The sequence below is a fragment of the Macaca thibetana genome, chromosome 15, assembly GCF_024542745.1.
Source record: "Macaca thibetana thibetana isolate TM-01 chromosome 15, ASM2454274v1, whole genome shotgun sequence".
In the NCBI taxonomy this organism is placed as follows: domain Eukaryota; kingdom Metazoa; phylum Chordata; class Mammalia; order Primates; family Cercopithecidae; genus Macaca; species Macaca thibetana.
In genome coordinates this window covers 106,608,843-106,629,627 of record NC_065592.1, presented here as the reverse complement: position 1 = coordinate 106,629,627, position 20,785 = coordinate 106,608,843, and the positions used below count along the sequence as shown (strand labels likewise).

At 36.4% G+C, this 20,785-nt stretch overlaps 1 protein-coding gene across 6 annotated transcripts in view; it reads left to right on the top strand.

Moving 5' to 3' along the window:
• The window catches only part of ZNF484 (zinc finger protein 484), a 133,682-nt gene that overhangs the window by 18,817 nt on the left and 94,080 nt on the right, over positions 1-20,785 (top strand). For 5 of the 6 annotated variants that reach the window (XM_050761382.1, XM_050761378.1, XM_050761377.1 and 2 more), the window contains exons 2-3: positions 13,027-13,288; positions 18,206-18,347. In XM_050761382.1, coding sequence (XP_050617339.1) covers positions 18,267-18,347 — 81 coding nt within the window. In that variant the 5' untranslated portion in view covers positions 13,027-13,288; positions 18,206-18,266. The remainder of the gene's footprint in view (positions 1-13,026; positions 13,289-18,205; positions 18,348-20,785) is intronic. The other variant, XM_050761376.1, reaches the window with a different exon arrangement.

Below are 20,785 nucleotides of genomic sequence, written 5' to 3'. Positions count from 1 at the left end.
TTTATTCATGCATTTTGTGTTACATTTTCTTATCACTTAGTCTTCAAATAGTTTTATATGTCATTCAGACTCTGTCTTACATAGCTATGCTATTACCAGTCAGTCCTCTTCTTATTCATCGTTCTAGCTTCACTTATAATTAGGTTGAACCACATATTGCCAATTTTGTAGATCAAATACAGTTGAATATTAGCAGTTTCATATGGATTAACTGAGTGCTGTACCGTTTTCTGTAGGAACAACAGATGGCAAGTGGAGGTTTCCAGTAAAACAAAATAAATAGTGACTGGACAAAGGACCAAATTTTATTTTCTCCCTTCGAAAATTTTACCTGTCCTTGATTAGAATTTGAGACATGGGAAATTTTCATAACTCCTGAGATGGTCCAAGTTTGTATTGCTTCATTGGTGTGATAATGAAGTTAGAACTACTTACCTCTCTAAAGTTCCTTTAATTGTTCTATCACTTTTTACATATACATTCTGTGCTAGTTTGCATCACTGGTACCAATTCTGCACCTGTCCCTTGCCAGCGCCTGTGAGTGGCGTATGCTTCCCTGCCCCCTGATTTTTGAGCCGGCCATATGACTTGCTTTGGCTAATCGTAGGCAGAGTCCAGTCTATGGTATATCCACTGTCCTCCTCTGTGTCTACCATTACCCTGATATAAGCATGCCTTAACTATGAATTCCAGTATAATGAAGAGAGATACATACTTTACATATTTTGAAGCTGTTTCATTACATGCATATAGATTGGAAATTGTTTTATCTTCCTTAAAATTGACTTTTTATAATTATGTAATATCCTTGTTTATTTCTAATAATGCCTCCTGCCTGTAAGTCTGCATTCTCTGATGATAGTACTGTATAGCTATACCAGATTTCTTTTGATTAGTGTTTTCATGGAATATCTTTTTCCATTCTTTACTTTCAAACTTTTTGTCTTCATATATAAGAACTCTTTTTTTATTATTTAAACCCAGTCTGGAAATCATTGAGTTTTAGTTGGTGTATTTAGTCCACTTATATTAGATGTAATTACTGACATACGTGAAATTGTAGATGACATGTTTCTCTCTGTTTTATATTTGGTTCACTTGTTTTATACTCCTCTTTCTCTCCTCTTCTTTTGGGTTAATCAAGTTTAATTTTTCCAGTTTTTCCGCTATTGTTTGCTGTTTTAATTTTGTTCCCCTAGGTACTTGAACTACTACTTTTATCACTTTCCAGACAATACTAGGATTTAAGTACAACTTATGTTAGTTAAACCCCTCCCACCTGTGTGCTATGTTAACACATTTTAGTTTCATACATACATGTGTATATGTGTACATATATTTTTAAATCACAAAATTTAATATTATAATTTTTTGCAATCAGTATATACTTCAATTTACTCACATATTTACCTTCTCTGCATTTTCATGCTCTTTCTGAATCAAATTCTTTCAGCTAGAAAGACTCCTTTTAATATTTGTCTTAGCCCAGTTCTACTGGTAATAAATTGTCATATAGCTTTTGTTTGCTTGAAAATTGTCTTTATTTTATATGAATTTTTGAAGGCTATTTCAGCTTGCTGGAGAATATGGTCTGTAGTTATTTTCTTTTGGCCTTTTACAAATTTCTATTGTTTTCATGATGTTTATTAAGAAATCAATAGGCAATTGATTTTTGTCCTATAAGGGAAATGTGTATTTTTCTTCTGGTTACCTTTGAGAATTTATTCTTTGTCTTTGATTTTCAGCAGTTTTACCTTTATGTGGCTATTTTAGTTTTCATTGAATTTGTCCTCTTTGGATTTCACTAAATTTCCTTTTTCTATGAATTGATTATTAGATTGGGTAATTCTTCACTGTTATTTCTTCAAAATATTGCCTCTGTCTCACATTTCCTTTCCTCCTTTCTGAGACTCCAATTACATCTAAGATGTTTGTTAACTTATTTTCTTTTCTTTTTCTCCCTCCCCCGTCCTCTCTCTTTCCCTCTCCCCTTTCGTCCTATTTACGCTGCAGTCTAGATATTGTGTACTGCTTTATCTTCTATACTACTAATCAGATCTTCTGCTGTGACCAATCTGTTGTTAAATATGCCAATTAGTTATTAATTTTAGTTATTGCAATTTTCAGTTTCGGAATTTATATTCATATATTCTAGTGAAATTCCTTATCTTGCTATCTATTTTCTTGGAAATATTAATCACAGTTATTTTAAAGAGTTTTAGTTAACTTCAATATCTGGATTATCTCTTGATCTTTTCCATTGTCTGGTTTTTGTTTCTGTTTTCATGTCTTGATAATTTTGGCTGAATTCTGGACATTTTGGACAAAAATCAAAAATCTGTAGAGGCTAGAGAAGACAAAATGATCCCCCAGAGAATCCCCACTGCAGCCTCCGATAGGCTTCTAGATGAGGCACAGATCTTAGTTCAAATAAGCATTTAGCTGACTCAGTGCAGCGCCTCAGTCCCCATGAGGCCTAGTTGATATCTTATATCTGGAGTCCAGTGCTTCAGTTGTCCCAACTGGGATTTGAGGGCTTTTACCAAAACGTTTCTTTGAAAATCTCTGAATTCTGCCATCTGACTCCTAATTATGATGAGTCTACAGCAACCCTACTTCGTGACCCAGCCTCATAGCTGTCCTGTTCACTTTCTGCTTGGCCACCTTGTCTCTTGTCCATTGCTCCTTGGGAGTTGACCAGTGCTTCAAAGGTAAAAGCAGAAAGAGTATTCTGAGCTTTTCTTTTAAGATCTTTACATTGTCGAGTCCTGGCCATCCTAGAAGATGTTTAAAACTTTCAAGAAGATTATTTAAACTTTATTTGATACACATTTTCTACTTGTCCTTGGTAGGAAGTGTGGTCTTCTGAATGTTTGCTTGTTATAACTGAAAATATAACTGCATTTCTTTTAATGCCATGGGAAATGTATTGAAGAAAACAAAGTGTATATGATTTTTTCATATAATAATGTGTTTATAATGCAATGTACTTAATATTTTGGAAAATTACTTTTCTGTAAAATACTAAAGTGCTAATTAAATTTCAGCAAAAATTTTTAAAAAGTAAATAAAGCTGGTCACAGTGGCTCATGCCTGTAATCCCAGCACTTTAGGAGGCCAAGGCAAGCAGATTACTTGATTGCTTGATTGCCTAGCCTGGGCAACTTAGCAAAACTCCATCTCTACAAAAAAAAATACAAAAATTATCTGGACATGGTGGTGTGTGCCTGTAGTCCCAGCTACTCAGTAGGCTGAGGTGTGAGGATCGCTTGATCCCAGGGAGGTCAAGGCTGCTGCAGTGAGCCAAGATCATGCCACTGCACTCCAGCCTGGGTGAGACCTTGTCTCAAAAAAAAAAAAAAAAAAAAAAAAAAAGAAAATGTTTTAATAAAAAACTAAAATATATAGAAACCCAAAATAAGATGAAAAAGTAAATCCATGTCCATCAGAAATAAGTAAGTTGAAGAACTGGAATGTGAACCTACTCACAGAGGATTCCAGACTCTGTGTAGTCGACTATTTATCTTTACCAGGAAATGGGAGAAGAAGAAAAGAGAGAGGAAAGAAAAGAAATAGAGAGGAAAGATCATGCATGAAAATTAGAGAGAGAGATCAAGGCCTTTACTGAGAATGTAGAACCAAGGCACGTTTTCCCTAAGTTCCTCTTATTATGCCCAGAAGGAAAGAATGTATGTGAGTGAATAAAGGCAAATATTTCCTAGGAAAGCTTTGTGTATTCACCGATTGCAGGATTCAGTATTCTTATCCTCCCCAAACTGATCTACAGAATCCCAGTACATCTATTCTGACTTATTATTATATTAAAATGAATCATCACTAGTCTTTAGAGAAATAAAAAAAAAAATCACAATGAGAAACCACTATATACCTAGCAGAATGGCTAAAATTACAAAGAGTGAAAACACCAAGTGTTTGGCAAAGCTATGGAATTCTCATACATTGCTGGTGGGAAATGTGAAAATGATACTATCACTTTGGAAAACTATTTGGCATTCTTCTAAGCTAAATATACACTTAACATATAACTCAGCAATTCCACTCCCATGTATTTACCTTGGAGAAATGAATGCATATGTCAACACAAAGATGTATGTGTGAATATTCCTTGCAGCTTATTTATAAAGTTTAAACCTGGAAACAGTCCAAATGTCTATCAGCAGGTAAATGGATAAACAAGTTGTCAAGCAGTTGAATACCCCAAGCAATAAGAAATAACAGACTGTTGATATATGCAACAGCGTGCATGTATCTCAGAAACATTACACTTAGCAAAGGAACCCAGACACAAAAGAATACGTACACATTATACAATTCTATGAAATTTTGGAACTGACAGAACTAACCTGTAGTTGCAGAATGCAGATCACTGGTTTCCTGGGTCTGGGTCTGGGTGACAGTGTTGGGGGTTTGATACAAATGGCAATTAGTGAGTTGATATGAAATTGCCTATACCTTGATTTTTTGGCAATAACCTCGGTATATATATTTGTTAAAACTCATTGAACTGTAACCTTAAATTTATTGAATATAAATTATAACTCTATGAAAATGATATTCATGTTTCCATATTGGAATTGTGGGGGTTTTTGTTGTTGGTTTTTTTTTTTTTTTTTTTTTTTTTTTGAGAGTGTATCTCTGTCTGTTGCTCAGGCTGGAGTGCAATGGCACGATTTCGGCTCACTGCAACCTCTGCCTCCTGGGTTCAAGCTGTTCCCCCACCTCAGCCTCCTGAGTAGCTGAGATTACAGGCATGCACCAACACACCCAGCTGACTTTTTTGTATTTTTAGTAGATGGGGTTTTACCATGTTGGCCAGGCTGGTCTTGAACTCCTAACCTCAAATGATCTGCCCATCTTTGCCTCCCAAAGTACTGGGATTACGCCTGGCCCCATATTGGAATTAATATTCAATTTATTTAGAGAGTAAACTGTAATTTGCCCATTATCCCTGATAAATCATCCTGAAGCCTTCGTGCCTCACAGCTACCTAGTTCACTTATTAAATATGCAAACCCCTGGGTCTCACCCACAGAAATCCTGATTCCTGGTCTGGTTGAGGCTCACATTCTAAAGTCTACGAGTGATCACTCCTAGTTGATCTGAATGAGGGTGGCTGATAGAACACTTTAAGAAAATTTCTGTGGAATAGTGTTTTTTTTTTTCTTTTGTAAGACATCAGTATTTGCACCCTATAGAATCTTGCTGTTTTCAAACAATATTTTCCTCTCAATGTTGATATGTTTCTCCTGAAAAGGCGGTACAAGGTAGGATGGGGATGACATGCCTGTGCTTCGAATGACAGTGAGAAGCAGAAAAGTAGTAATGAGAAGCCGGAATTAAGAGTACATTCTGGGTGTGGAAAATGTGAAAGGAGGCCAGGCGGGGTGGCTCATGCCTGTAATCCCAGCACTTTGTGAAGGTGAGGCAGGAAGATTGCTTGAGCCCAGGAATTCCAGACCAGCCTTGACATCATAGTGAGACCCCGTCTCTAGAAAAAAATTAAAAAATTAGCCAGGCATTGTAGTGCATGCCTGTAGTCCCAGCTACTTGGGAGGCTGAGGCTGGAGGATCACTCGATCCCAGGAGTTCAAGGCTGCAGTGAGCTATGAAGGGACCACTGCACTACAGCATGGGCAACAGAGTGAGTCTCTGTTTCTAATAAAAGTAAAATGTGAAGGTAAAATATGGTATAAGGAAATAAGGGAAATAGCAACTCAAAATTACTTATATCTTAGCTTTTCAGAGACTTCATACTTTGCAGGAGTCTAAAGCAGGTAGACTCCTTCCTTATCGTTTCTTAGAAGTCATTCTGGACCAGATGCCTGTTTACAGAAGCATTACAGTGAATGTGGCAGAAACAATCATATTTCAGGATTATATGTCCTCTTTTCTATACTGTGGGCTCCTTGAAAGTAATTCATTGCCTTTTGCATTTTTATCTTTCACCAAGCATATGGAAGGCCTTCAGTGAATATTAGCTGTATGAATTAGGACATAACATATTTTAGCAAAATTACTTCTGACGCAGTTCTTCCTAGACATGTGAATATTTTGTATGACAAAGTGCTTTATCTTACAAGAATTAGCATTTGGGAACTTTGTGAACATATCTGTCCTTAGCTCTTCCAGTATTCTTTGAGGAAGCGTGGCGAAGACATTATAATTGCACCAATAATCTTCAAGTATCATTTTAAAACCCTCATGGTCCTCTAACACAAGAAAATGAGACAGACATATTAATACTTTTGAGTAAGATTGACTGAAGTGAGTCAGCCCAGGAACAAGCTGGCTGGCAGAGAAGGAGCTGTGTAACTGTGGATGAATGGTTGTAAATCTCTTCTTCCTGATGGAAACTGAAGATTTCCTAGGTCCTTCAGAACTTAAATCTGCTATCATTTTAAGCTGTCTACTTTCCTGTAAATCTCCTATGTGCTATTTTAAACTAATTTCCACCTCTTTTCTCTGCCCAGTGCCCTGACAATAATAATAAGGCAGATGTCCACAGGGGGCACCCCGTATGCCCAGCACTGTTGTAAAGTACAAATATTAACTCATTTAACCCTCATAACAACCTTGTGAGAGAGGAGTGTATGTGTTCTCACTTCACATATGAGGAAACTGAGGCACAGAGAGGCTATGTAACTTATCCAGGATGGAACCAGGATTCAACCCACGCAATACTCTAGTGTACTAGGAAATGTAGCTCCTGATCTAATGGTGACAAACTAACGTGTCAGGTCCACATTGCTAATAGTGATAGAGGTTCAGGAGTCAAAACTATAATCTTAATAAAGCTAATAATTATAAACTAAATTCATATAAAATTAGAAAAGCACTTCCTACTTTAAACCACGAGCTAAGTTTTCTTCATTCATTTTGGATAGCAAGGCTTTTCTTCTGCAAACTTTGAGGAACATTGGATTTTATTGTAAACAAAATAAGTGACATTAATTTTCCAGTATCCCACTACATTTCCTATTTATATAATTGAATTTCATACAAAGGATTTTTTTCCACCAGGTTTCTGATAAAATATTATATTAAATGTGTTACTGGAATTATTTTATTTTAGTGTTTTTTTGTTTTGTTTTGTTTTTTTTTTTTGAGACGGAGTATTGCTCTGCCGCCCGGGCTGGAGTGCGGTGGCCGGATCTCAGCTCACTGCAAGCTCCGCCTCCCGGGTTCGCGCCCTTCTCCTGCCTCAGCCTTCTGGGACTACAGGCGCCGCCACCTTGCCCGGCTAGTTTTTTTTTGTATTTTTTAGTAGAGACGGGGTTTCACCGTGTTAGCCAGGATGGTCTCGATCTCCTAACCTCGTGATCCGCCCGTCTCGGCCTCCCAAAGTGCTGGGATTACAGGCTTGAGCCACCGCGCCCGGCCTATTTTAGTGTTTTATTCAAATATATATTGTAGGGGAATATTTGTATTGATTGTGGCTAGGTAGGAAAACTGTTTTTTTCTTGAGACGGAGTCGTGCTCTGTTGCCCAGATTGGAGTGCGTGGCACAATCACTGCAAACTGCAGCCTCAACCTCCCGGGCTCAAGCGATCCTCCGACCTCACCCTTCCAAGTAGCTGGGACCATAGGCAAGTGTAACCAATCTTGCCATGCTGCCCAGGCTGGTCTCCAACTCTTGGGCTCAAGTGATCTGCCCGTGTCAGCCTCCCAAAGCGTTGGCATTACAGGCATGAGCCACTGCACCTGACCAGTTGGGAGAACTTTTCTTTGCTCTTGCAAGTGTTTTAAAATGCTAAAAGTATGACTTTTGTGGACAAGTGGGAAGAGAGGTTACCTTTTAACATTACTTCTAAGCACCAAGACTTGAAATTTTGCTTCTCCAGTGGGAGGATCTTATTCAAGAGGGACTATGTGGGAGTTGTCCCTCTCCAGTGCTGATCTTGGCGAGCTCATTAGTGTTGACTTACTAAACTCAATGCTTTCCATCCCAAACATTGTTTTTTGTTTCATATTTTCATTTATTGACTTCATAAATCATAGTTGAGTGTTTTATGCTTTTTAGAAAGTTTGAATTTACAATTCGTTAATCTGTTTTTATTTTAAAATATGCATAATGAGCTATAAGTATATTGTTAAATTTCTAGATACAAGCACTAGCGGTTACAATAAAGAGAAAATCAAGGTATTAGCTAAAGGACAAAAGAGTTTCAAGGTCATCGCTTTATGTCTCTTTTACTTGATACTTTTTTTTACTATTCTATTTGCCTGAGGGAAACATTCCAGGAAATATACTTCACATGCCTTAGAAGATCAATACTGCTGTTGGAGAGTAATAGTAAACATAGAATGAGAAAAAGAAACGTATGGGTTGCAATAATTCAGAAAAAACTTGTCGGGAAGAAAACTTTTTTTGTTGGTCAACTAAAAAAATTGCTCAAATATTAGCATTTTCTTTAAGCAACAAATAAAGACATGATAAAAACTGAAGTATTAGGGCATTGCTAAAAATGTGAAAGTCTGTAATCGATCTTTTTCAAGTTACCCTTAGTTTATGGCCATGGAATAATAATCTTAGATATCTTCATTTACATTTGACAGAGAGTTTTGTTTTTTTCATGAACATGTAATAAGTTATATAACAAGGAATAATTGTTTAGTTTATGCATATTTTACTCAGAATGTGTTTATTCATCATGCAGTTGATACATTAATTCCTTATAAGTATGTTAACGCAATGTGAGAAAATCAAACTTCTAAATTTTAAAATGATACATAAAATAGACAATTCTTGTAGTTTATTATATATATTTCAGATAATGTGAATGAAATGGATAGCCATGCAAAAAGTACTAGTAATATTTTTGTGAAATTAAATATAATTAAACAATTAATGCCATCTTATTGGCTTGGATGACATCAGCTAGTCAGCTTCAGATAGTTTCATATTTCACTGGGTTTTCATGTATCTTCATTTATTAAATATATTTTTCAAAGAACAATTGCTTATTTTTCTTCTTTTTACTTTTGAAAAAGAAGAGATTTTCTGGGTAATATTAATTTCTTCATGTGATTTTGACAGATACTATCAAATATTATTTTATATTACTGATAAAACAACTTGTTTTTTGATGAGCTGAACATATGTGACATTTATAGTGAATTATAAGACCTGACAGAGTGCTGAGAGAGTGTGGCAGCATTGGAGTTCTGACAAGCTACAGCAGGAAGAACCAAACCAGAGGTGTTAAGGCCATGCTCTCTCAACAAAGCATCCAAGAAAACAAAACCTCTGTGTCTTTATCAGTCAGGGCTCTCCAGAGAAATGGAACCAACAGGATGTGTGATGTGTGTGTGTGTGCGTGTGTGTGCGTGTGTGTGTGTGTAGAGTTATTTAAGGAAATGGCTTACCTGATTGTAGGGACGGGCAAGTCCTAGGTAAGAGTTGATATTACAGCTGGAGTCCAAAGGTTGTCTGGAGGCAAAATTCTTTCTTCCCTAGAGATCCTCAGTTTTCTTTCTTTCTCTTACAGCCTTCAACTGATTAGATGAGGCCCACCCACATTATGGAGTTTAACCTGCTGTACTCAGTGTCTACTGATTTAATATTGATTCAATATTTAATATTGATTACCTCTAAAAAATAGCTGCACAGCAACATCAAACAGGCTGGTCTCAAACTCCCGACCTCAGATGATACACCTGCCTCGGCCTCCCAAAGTGCTGGGATTACAGGCATGAGCCACCATACCCAGCCTAATATAGTAATTTTTATTATGCATAAAAAGCTATAAAGTAAATATGCCTCTTGGGACATAGTTGTTTCATTTTTATATGAAATAACTTTCTATTTTTACATGGAAATCAGAATGCATATGTCTCACGTGTTTTTGGTGTTATTATTCACAGGAGACCAATTATTTTGCAATGGCAATCCCTAATGCTGTATTCCCTGGTCAACTGGAAATACTTCCAAATCAGTTAATAAACTTTCAATGTTTAAAGTTTGAAATATCTAAGCTGGGGTTAAAGGGAAAGCGCCTGTTTAGTTGTCAGTGTGTCTCAGAAGCACAGCATGAGAACATTCATTCGTATTGTTGTACAAATGTTTTCTTTCCTGTTTTGTGCTGGAGGAGTTGGCTCATGGGTCGCAGGACCAACACCTGAAAACATCTCTGGCTCTGTCACCAGGCCACACGATGAATACATCACTTAGGTTAGCGTGAGAAAAAGGGAAAACGGCTGTGAAGCCCATGAACTTGCCAAGAAGGTAAAGCAGAAAAAAAAAAGCAAAGATGGGTTTGAAGTCTTAAGTTCTACTATGAACAGCACCATGCTGAGATCATAAAAATGAAAAATACCATCAAGATACATGAAAAAGGAAACACCAGAGGGAACAGTGATAACAAGACTCCACAGAGCACAGCTTCCTTGACAAGATGAAAAAGAAATGAAAAGAGGAAGGAGATCAATGGAACAGCCCCTACCTAAAGTTTCTGTCCGTGGAGAAGCTGACATTTAAGTGCTGCTCAGCTGGAAAAAGAAAAAAGACCCGGTTATTGAAGTTGGCTTTATTGGAGATGCGTTACTCAGATACAGATGCAAAGATGGGTTTGGCCAATGGGCATCCGTGTCAAGAAGCCTAACCTAACACATTCTGAAGATTAAGCTACCTGTTATCTGCCAGTCCTTGGTGTTCAGAAGAATCCCTCCTCCTCACCCTAACTTCTAAGAGGCTATTTCCAAATATACTGTCATTGAGGTGAATACGAGTGAGTTGGGCCTTATGACACAAGGAGACAAGACTATTTGAGGAAAACAGACACAGGTTTTCATACACATTTCATGTTATTCTGAATTACTGATGGGTTCACTGATGGAATTATTAATTGAGTGTAGCCAGTAAGGAGAACCACAGTTACACTGATATTTCTGGGTTCTGGATATCATCCTCAAGAAAACTATTTACTAATTACATTGAATGAGGTTATTTAAATGTGTAAGGTTCACACAAAAACAAAAAGACAGTTCATTCCAAATTGTGCATATGGATATATAATGCTAATTATGGGAATTCTATTTTGAGAATTACTACAATTTTATGTGTTCTGTATAAAAACAGGAAAATAGTTTTCCAATATATAAAAGGAAAACATTTAAAACTATATTTTATTGGCAAAATCAATTGCCAGAATTCATTCTGTCGACTACCAAGCACTCCTCTGTGGGAAGAAGCCCTGCCTTTCTGTTGTATGTAGCAGGCAGCTACCCGCGTAAATGATGAGGGCAAGAAATATGCAGCTGATAAAAAGATAACATGTAATAGTCCAGTGATTAAATGTGTACTACGGATCAGCGCCAATTACTCGTAAGCTTTTGGTATTCAATTCGTTACAGCAAATGTTTTCTTTTTAAATTTTCTTCTGCAAATGTTTTCTTGTAATGAAAACAATTTCCCATTCAGCAGAATTACAAAAATAGTCAAAAAGAAATGTTCTGATTGATGTATGCAGTTATAATGTGTATTAAAGATTATTATAAAATGATAACTGAATTATATCCATTTCTAAAGTATGTTGTGACAGAATTTTTAAAAAATATGATTCAGTCTTGAAAATTGTTTTACCGCTGGATCAGTGTGGTTCTTAAACTTGGCTTTATCTTGGAGTCACCAGAGGAGATTCAAAGGATACCGTTACCTGGATCCACCCCTAAGAGATTGGGATTTTAATTGGTCTGCATCTGGATTTTAAGAGCCCTTCTGGTGACTCAACTGTTTAGCTAGGTTTGAGAACCACTACCCTAGATTATCTGTCTTGCTCCAGTAACATTCTTTTTCTAAAATCATATATAATATAGTAATAGAAATAAATCCATGGAAATTCCAAGTAAAATCAGAATTGCTGGGGTTTTTCTCTGGAACTGAAATTCCTATGTGTGAATAATGCCCAAGAATTGCTTATGTCCTTTCACCAGCCAAACAAAGCAAAACAAAAAACATTTAAAACCCAGTAAGATGGTACTTGACTTACCAGATATTAAAACATACTAAAAGCTGCCATACTAGAATCAGTATGGTAATGGATAGGAATAGAGAAGTCAGTAGAACAAAGTCGAGATCTCAGAAAGATCCCAGTTGATGTGCAAAGTTGTTAGTAACAAGGACTGTGGCACAATTCAGTGGAACAGGGATTATTTCAGAAATTCTGCCGGAACAAACAAGTGTCCATAAGGCAGAAAATAAGAATGATCACTATCTTATACACACTAAGAATATGTAAATTACGGAGGAGGAGAAACAAACTACAACAATCTTAAAGAAAATCTATGAGATTGTAGGACCTAGGGTAGTATGAAACTTTCTTAACAAAGATTGGAAACTCAGAAGCTGTAAAATACAGTAGAGACATAATTGACTATATAAAAATCAATGTTTTCATGCTAAAAATACTATATGCAAACATTGTATATAACTATTAGATCTGAAAAACATTTGGAAGACTGTCAAATATAACTTTCCAATAGCTAAAAATATGACCCATGCAAATATCAAATAAGTATGTGTCAAAGATTTAGTCAATTCATTAATTAATGAGGGAACCAGTAAAATAGTAAGCTGGTTCAAAGGAGATTTTGAGGATTGTGTAGGGAAGACCAAATGTTGCTCAGGAGAAAGACAGAGTATGAAAATGTCCTGTTATTTGCTGTATCCTCAGGGCTAGCACAGGGCCTGGAAAATAGTTGGCACAGATTAAACTCCTGTTGAACTAAAATTATATTGAGACTCCTTTACTAATGCTGAAGAAGTAGAGAAGTGGAGAATTTCTCACATACACACAGAAAGCCACATGGACGTCTGCCCAATTATAATAATACTTATGCTGAAAGAGAAGATAAATGTCATTCATAGATTTCGGCTTTAGCAGGCAGACTAATTTATAAAATCCTGGATTGATAAAAAGCCTTGTACGTCTTTGTAAAATCTGACTTTAATTAGATAGAAGCACCACCTGTAAGGCTGTTCAATGTGCTCTTTTGTTTTATTTATAGGGAAATGTGTCCTTCTCATGTCCACAGCCACAGACTGTCCCTGTGACTTTTCTGAGCTCCAGGAGTTACCTGGCTCTGCCGGGCAACTCTGGGGAGGACAAAATGTCTGTCACTTTCCAATTTCGAACGTGGAACAGAGCAGGACATTTGCTTTTCGGTGAACTTCAACGTGGTTCAGGGAGTTTCGTCCTCTTTCTTAAGGATGGCAAGCTCAAACTGAGTCTCTTCCAGCCGGGACAGTCACCAAGGAAAGTCACAGCAGGTAACCGTTGTATTCCCATAAACCTGACGTATCCACATGGAAATCATTTGGTAATGAGTGAATGAGGCAGTGAGATGCTCGATGCCCCCACTAGAGGAAGAGATTGCTATTTCCTTTTAGACTGTTCCTGTGTGGCACACACAGCCGTCACTAAAGTGTTCTTTTGACCAAAATGACTATATATGAGAAATATGAAATGCATATTTCTGCAGATGTACCTTCCCATGTACAAGGAAAATATGTAATACCCTTAAGCTCCATTTCCTTACAAACATATACCAGCCTCCATCCCAAAGAACTAGGGTCAGGACCTCATGGAACAGACAACACCCGGGGCACGTTCCTCTCCTGTCCTCACTTCTTTCCCTTCTCCACCCCACCTCTCCTCTTAGGGTCTGTGCACAAATATTCTACACACAGTAGGCAATTGATAACTATCACCTTATAGTGAAAGATGCTGGCAAATACCAAGAGTTCTTACTCTTTTGATGGCCGATTAGTTTTCTGGGATAGCTTAGCACCCTGGAAGAATCTTAGCTCCTCCACTTACTGCCCTTCTGAAATGCAAATCAGCAAGCCTCCTGAGCCTCAGCTGTTTTCACTTGTGAAATGGTAAACCTCAGATCTCCTTTGCAGGGAGAACAATAGGAAGGAAGTCTGATTTTATTAGCACAATGCCCACCCCACACACAGGCCTCTCATCCCCACTCTCCATCACGGCTTGTTTTTGTTGGGCAAATGCTTTGCCATCCCTGCTAGGTTAGGGGCTCAAATCCCACGAGGCCGGACTGAGTAACAGTAGATGGGAACTAATCTCACGTGCAGTCCGATGTGGGCACGTTTGTTAACTACAGAGCTGCTGGATTGTGATGACTGGATTTGCACACGGGAGGAGCGCTGGGTCCTAAATCGACATTGTGCCTAAACTGGCATCAGAACCAAATGGGGGCTTTAAAAATAAAAAAATAATAATAAATTTAAAAAAAAAAGATAGCATGATCTGAAAAAGAAGAAGGCACAGATGAAGAGGCTGACTTCTGACTTCCACTTGAGACCAGGGGATTATCATGCTCCAAAAAAGATTCCTTTTGGCTGTAAGAGGCACACGTGACTACACTGCTGTTAAATGTTGTGGTATGAAAGCACGATTTCAAGACCTGTGAAGAAATTCAGAGGGCGGGGCCTTATCTCACAAATAAGATTTTTTCCAAGAAAGGTTAAAATTGTGACCCACACACAGATACAAAATGAACATATGTCAGAGATTTTCTTTAACTCATTAATTAATGAGAGAACCAGTGTTAGGGAAATAATTAAAGATGAAATTGCCTACCAACATAGTGAATCAGTTTCCCAAGGTAGAAAAGAAATAGTCTTATTACAGAATAAGTATTAAGCCAGACTGTGATGCACATTTCAGGCAATCACTAATGTGACTGCAAAGACAAATTTCATCCATTTATGTAGCCAGACAGATACAACCCATTACATATATGTTCTAAAGATAAAGGACAACTTGTCCTCAAGTAAGAGGACTTGACAGCGCTGTTTGCTACACAGCCCATCTTATATTCACGTGGTAACTGGGGAGGCACACCCCTTTATGCAAAGGAAAACTAAACTCCTTCGTGTCTCTTGGACAAGTGGGTAGTTACAACTTGGAGCCAGGCACCTACATTAAGGAGACAGGAACACTACCTTTCTTGATGTTTACATTTCAAAGAAACGTCTCCAAGGTCCTCAAGAAAAACATTCCTGGAAACAAGAAAGAGGCTAAATAAGGTTTTTTTGTTGTTGTTGTTTTTGTTTGTTTGTTTGTTTTAAGATTTTAAAGATGTACAAGTTTTCTGAAAGAAATGCTCTAAGGAAAAAAAGTGAGTGAAAGTGTGTATCCCTTTTAGCACTAACAAAGTTTTTGTTTGTTTTGGTTTGTGTTTACCCTTACACCAGTAAGGCCAGTTTAAAGAAGTACCACACATTTATAGTCAGAAAGGAGATGCTGAGATGCCAACCTAGCAGAATTTGTCAATATCCACAGGGAAAGGCAAATCCCTTCCCTGTACACACTTTGCATCTCTGTGGACAAGCATTATTTGCATTATTATCAATGTTCTGCAAGTTAACTTCTGTCACTACACAGCTGTAAAGTAACCCAGTCCAAGATGATGCTTTACAATCCTGTAATGTCAGCGAATCTTTCCATTGAAAATACATCCAGTAATCTCTTTTCCCCATTTCAAAGACCGCCCTCAATTTTTTTCCTACAGTAGTTGGTTCAGCTTTACTGCTGATGAGTTGCATATATTCTGGATTCAATGAGGTGCTGAGCAAGCACTTCGTCCAGTTCTAGGTTGCACAATAACTAGAATTAAATATAATTAAAGTTCTTAAATCTCATCAGGATTTTGCTTTAGCTCATGCCTTTGTGAGTGTGATATTTTGCCTCTGCAGTTAAAATGTTGTAGTTGTTAACAAGAGATCATACTCAAATGTGTTTAAAATGACATCTATGTTGTGGGCAATTAATTTAATAACTTCTCATTAAAATATAGATTCCACTGTATCTGATTTTCTTGTGCATAAACTATGGCCAAAGGCCAAATACAACCTAATAGAAAACAAAAAGGAAACAAATGTGGATGATAGACATGAAAACAATTACACAAAGATCTGCTTTTATTTGTCAAAAGATATTCTTAAAGAGGGCACTTTTTGCAGTTATAAAAAGAACATGTCAAAGATTTTGTTTAACTCATTAGTTTATGAGGGAATCAGTAAGATGTTACAACAGGTTCGAAGAATCAAAGATATATAAGCAGTAAGCTGCAATGACTTTGCATATAATGTAAAACTGGCTTATTCCATGGGATGGGGTAGAGGAACCAGGAAGATCAATTGTATTTCTACCAGACAAAATTCATTTGCATGTCTATGAACAATAATCATTTGCCTGCTTTCAATTTTCTACAATTCCCAGGGTGATAAAAGAATTCAAAGAAGGTAAAAGACCTGCAGAATCATATAAGCCTCGAGATTGTGTTTAGAAAATGCCTACTTTTACATTGAAGACATTCAGAATCTTGGTTGATTTTAAAGAATAATTTATTTCCTTACACATTATTATTACTTCTGTTTCTGTTTCATACATCACTGAAGGTTAAAAGGGAAAGCTAAAATATTAATGTTAATTTTTAATTTTTAAGAAGTACTACATTTGAAATGCTAATAATATACTAACTTCACATAAATGCATGTTAGGAAGAAAAATAAATCAAGCACAGAGTCATTTTAATAATTTACAGGTTTCCTGAGACTATCAAGTAAAATGTTAACTTTGTAGAAAAGTTTCTATTAGTCTAAAGTTTATTATGATATATGTAACTTCTGAAACAGTTTTGATTTTTGCCTAATTTTAAACTTCAGTGCAATGTTAATTTAATAGGCCTCATGAAGCTAATCTTATTTTTAGCCCATTTCTTGGCATGTATCTTTGACATATTACCAGGTAAAAGAAAACACAGAATACCTCTAGTGATTTTAAATACCTTAACATTTAAATTTACCATCAAAGACAATTTGTTATGTTACCAAATTATTTCATAAGATTAATTTCATAATTACTACTAAGAATCATAAAATAATGTGGATGTGAATATAAATATATAAAAATACTGTACATATATAAAGTACACCTCCAGTTCTTTCCTAAGCATTTTTTATCAAGTATAAAATATTAGCTTTTATTTTATTTTATTTTTTGAGACAGTCTCACTCTGTCACCAAGGCTGTAGTGCAGTGGTGTGATCTCTGCTCACTGCAACCTCCACCTCCCGGGTTCAAGCGATTCTTGTGTCTCAGCCTCCCAAGTGGCTGGGACTATAGGCACATGCCACCAGCCGCAGCTAATTTTTTGTATTTTTAGTAGAGATCAGGTTTCACCATGTTAGCCAGGCTGGTCTCGAACTCCCGACCTTAGGTGATCGCCCACCTCGGCCTCCCAAAGTGCTGGGATTACAGGCGTGAGCCACCATGCCCAGCCAATAATAACTTTTAAAAGAGAGTATGATTATGTCTATAACCATAATGTGTTAATTCAGAAACACATGAATATATGTTAAAGATTTTAATTAATCAATGAAGAAACCAGTAAGATATTATAGTCAGTTCAGAGGAGAATTCAAAGTATTACACATACAGGCAGATAAGAAATGCCAAAATGAATTACAGACAGAAATGAAATGGTCCAGTAACCAACTGCACCCCACCAGGCACAAGTCATTTGCATTTCTATGGGTACAAGTCATTTTGCATTACTATCAGTTTTCTACAATTTACAGGGCTGTAAAATAGCTCAGACAGTGAAAGCAGGGTTTACCTTAATTAATGGGTGCAGTAAGCCAGACATCCAGTGATCTTCCCCTCATTTCAAATCCTGTTGCACCGCATAAGTATGTACAATTATTATGTGTCACCTTTTTCTAAAAAAAGCTTTTCACAGCCATTCTTCACATATTTTTTTATCAACTCACTTTCTTGATTCTTGTAACATATTTTTGTTAGATTCAGTGAAGCAAGTAAGTTTTGCATTTGAAGATTGAACCAAACTGTGTTGTTTTTAATCCCATCGTAAAGGCTTCTAGTGTTTATGTTTGATAATTAAATTCTAGTTCCTTTACATAAATTATCAGAATTTATTATAGTGATTCTTCAGAAAGTAATATTTTTATTCAGGCATTATTGTCATAATAAATGAAATTTTTAAAATTAAAGATAGGTGGTTAATTTTTTTTTCAGTGATACATCATCAACATGTAAATACCACTCTTTGACTTATTCAGTGATCTGAATCAAATTGTTTTCAAGTGTTTACAGAGCTCATAATTTAGAGTTGTCTCTGACTGATTATATTTCCTCCAGGTGCTGGATTAAACAATGGGCAGTGGCACTCTGTCCTTATCTGCTAAATGGAGCCATATGAATGTGGTGGTGGATGATGACACCGCTATTCAGCCCCTGGTGGCTGTGCTCATTGATTCAGGTGACACCTATTATTTTGGAGGTAAGAGAAAGCAACTGAATGACAGTGGCAGTGGAACCACTTTTTATATTTATTGCTTTGCATTTTAACTCTCTAGTCAAATTTAAACCAAGTTAATACTAAGAAATAATCTATCTCTAGCAATGAAATTAATACCTTTTGAGTTTGTAAAAAACATGAAACATTTATCAATTTTTCTTCCCAATACAAAAATAAGTATCTGCAGAAAGTTTACTTAATGTTTAAATAACTTCATATTTCATTTAACATTAAAAGAAAATACATTTGAGCTACACATAGTAAATAAGAATTAAGTGGAAACTTTCAAACATCAGTATCATAATCATATCTCTACAACAGATAAATCCATTTTACTTCTAACAGCTTGTACAAACAAAACAGAACATATTGTCTAAAGTCATTTGTCTTACATAAAATATTACTTATATGTTTAAGTCTACATCTAAATCTATACTATTGAATCATTAGTACACAGCTCAATTTGTAGGTAGATAGATGAATAAATATTTTTACATGGAAAAGGATTAATAGGAAATGTCATACTGATTATGAAGTACTTTCAAAACATTGACAATAATAAACAAATACTAATTAATAGGAGAGAAGCATATTAAATGAATCCAGTGCAATTGATGTTACACTGGTGCAAAGTACTGAATGTTTGCTTCCCCCTGCCCAGATTCATATGTTGAAATCCTGACCCCCAAAGTCATGGTGTCAGGAGGCTTTGGAGGGCAAGTAGGTCAGGAGGGTGGAGCCCTTATGAATGGAATTAGTGCCCTTATGAAAGAGGCCCAAGAGAACTCCCGTGCCTTTCCTGCCATGTGAAGTTATAAGGAGACTGTGGTCTGTGAACCAGACACTGCATCTGCTTTGCCTCAAACTTAGACTTTCCAGCATCCAGAACTGACAGAAATAACTGTTTGTTGTGTAAACCACTCAGTTCATGGGATTCTGCCCAAACTGACTATGAGAACTCATACAGCTAAAGAAATGGAAACAAGCAGATCTTTTGATTATAAAGGAAGTTTGGATTTTTTAAATTAAAAGAACCACTAGGAATAACAGCAAAACCCTGCTATATATTCTAGAATGCTCCTGTGAGCCCAAAGATGAGGCTTATATATCTGGAAGCTACAGTTAAAAGAAATAATCATGTGAGAAAACTTGTCACATGGGGACATGGATGCCTGTACATTAAAGCATTCTGTTATCATCCCGTATCACCACATATATGATAAGAAAACTTATTCTGAAGTAAGAGAGTTTTCAACTAGGTAAGAAATTCCATGCTGGACACAGATACAGAGAGCCACTTTGCACCGTACCTAAACACTGAGGTGTTACGGAGGTAACTTAATTACTTGTAATTCTTACTGGAAAGGTAAGTATATTCAACCTTTCTTAGTAATAAAAATTGTATGTAAACAGAAATATAGATCTAGTAATAGAAGACTTGCTATATACATACAGTCCTATACACTGCATTTTACCTCATCAGTATTTGTGGTGTTTCACAAAGAATATGTACTTTTCCAAATATACAGTCACAGACATTCAAAGACTTCACTGAGCTGCCCTCTGGCACACAGTGTGTATTTGAATTGTTAAACAAAATTAAAATGGCCTGAGGAATCTCTGAGCAGACAAAGCCTTGTAAGTGGCCTTAACTTTGCTTGATTTACCAATATAAGCAAAACTTAACTTGAGCTATTTCTTGTAAATGGCTTTAAAAAAAAAAAAAAAAAAAAGTCAAACTTAAGGCTAACCAATCAGAAGCCACCAATTAACTTATATAACTAGAGACTTTCCAGCAGGATCAACCAAGTAGGGCAATTGTATAACTACAACCAGTGAAAAATCTGCTCCTATATTTACCTTACAGAAGCTGGCCCTTTTCGTTCCCTTGAAAGGGTCCCTGAACCAGTTCCCATTTGAAGCTGCTTCAGCAGTGATTGATGAATCACTGTTAGCTCAAATCAACTTTTGTGCCTCCATTACCTTTTATTAATGGATACATTTATATCTCTAGTTGGATGCTTTTTCCTCTAAGCAGACACAGAGTAACCCTAAAGAGCTTAAGATTTTTAAAATTTCAAGAAGTTAATGCCTTGATTTATCTTGAGTGGATGATAACATAAGGAGTCCTCAGAAAAATATAGCCATGCCTGCCAACCTTTTCAGAAGAGCGAAGTTAGCTTAAGGAATAATCATCAGTCCTAGGTTGTCAGTGATCTGAGAAATTCCATGTGCTGAGGATGATGCCATATTAAGGGTTTCCAAGTATGAGTACCAAGATAGCTCCTAAACCTGCTCTCAGCCATATGTGGTATAGACAATTATCTCTAACGAAGTTTTTCCAAACCAAGTAGAAAAAACAGTAAACAGAGCAGAGATTTTTTTTATTGGGATGGGACTAAAATCTGTCCCTCCTTTAG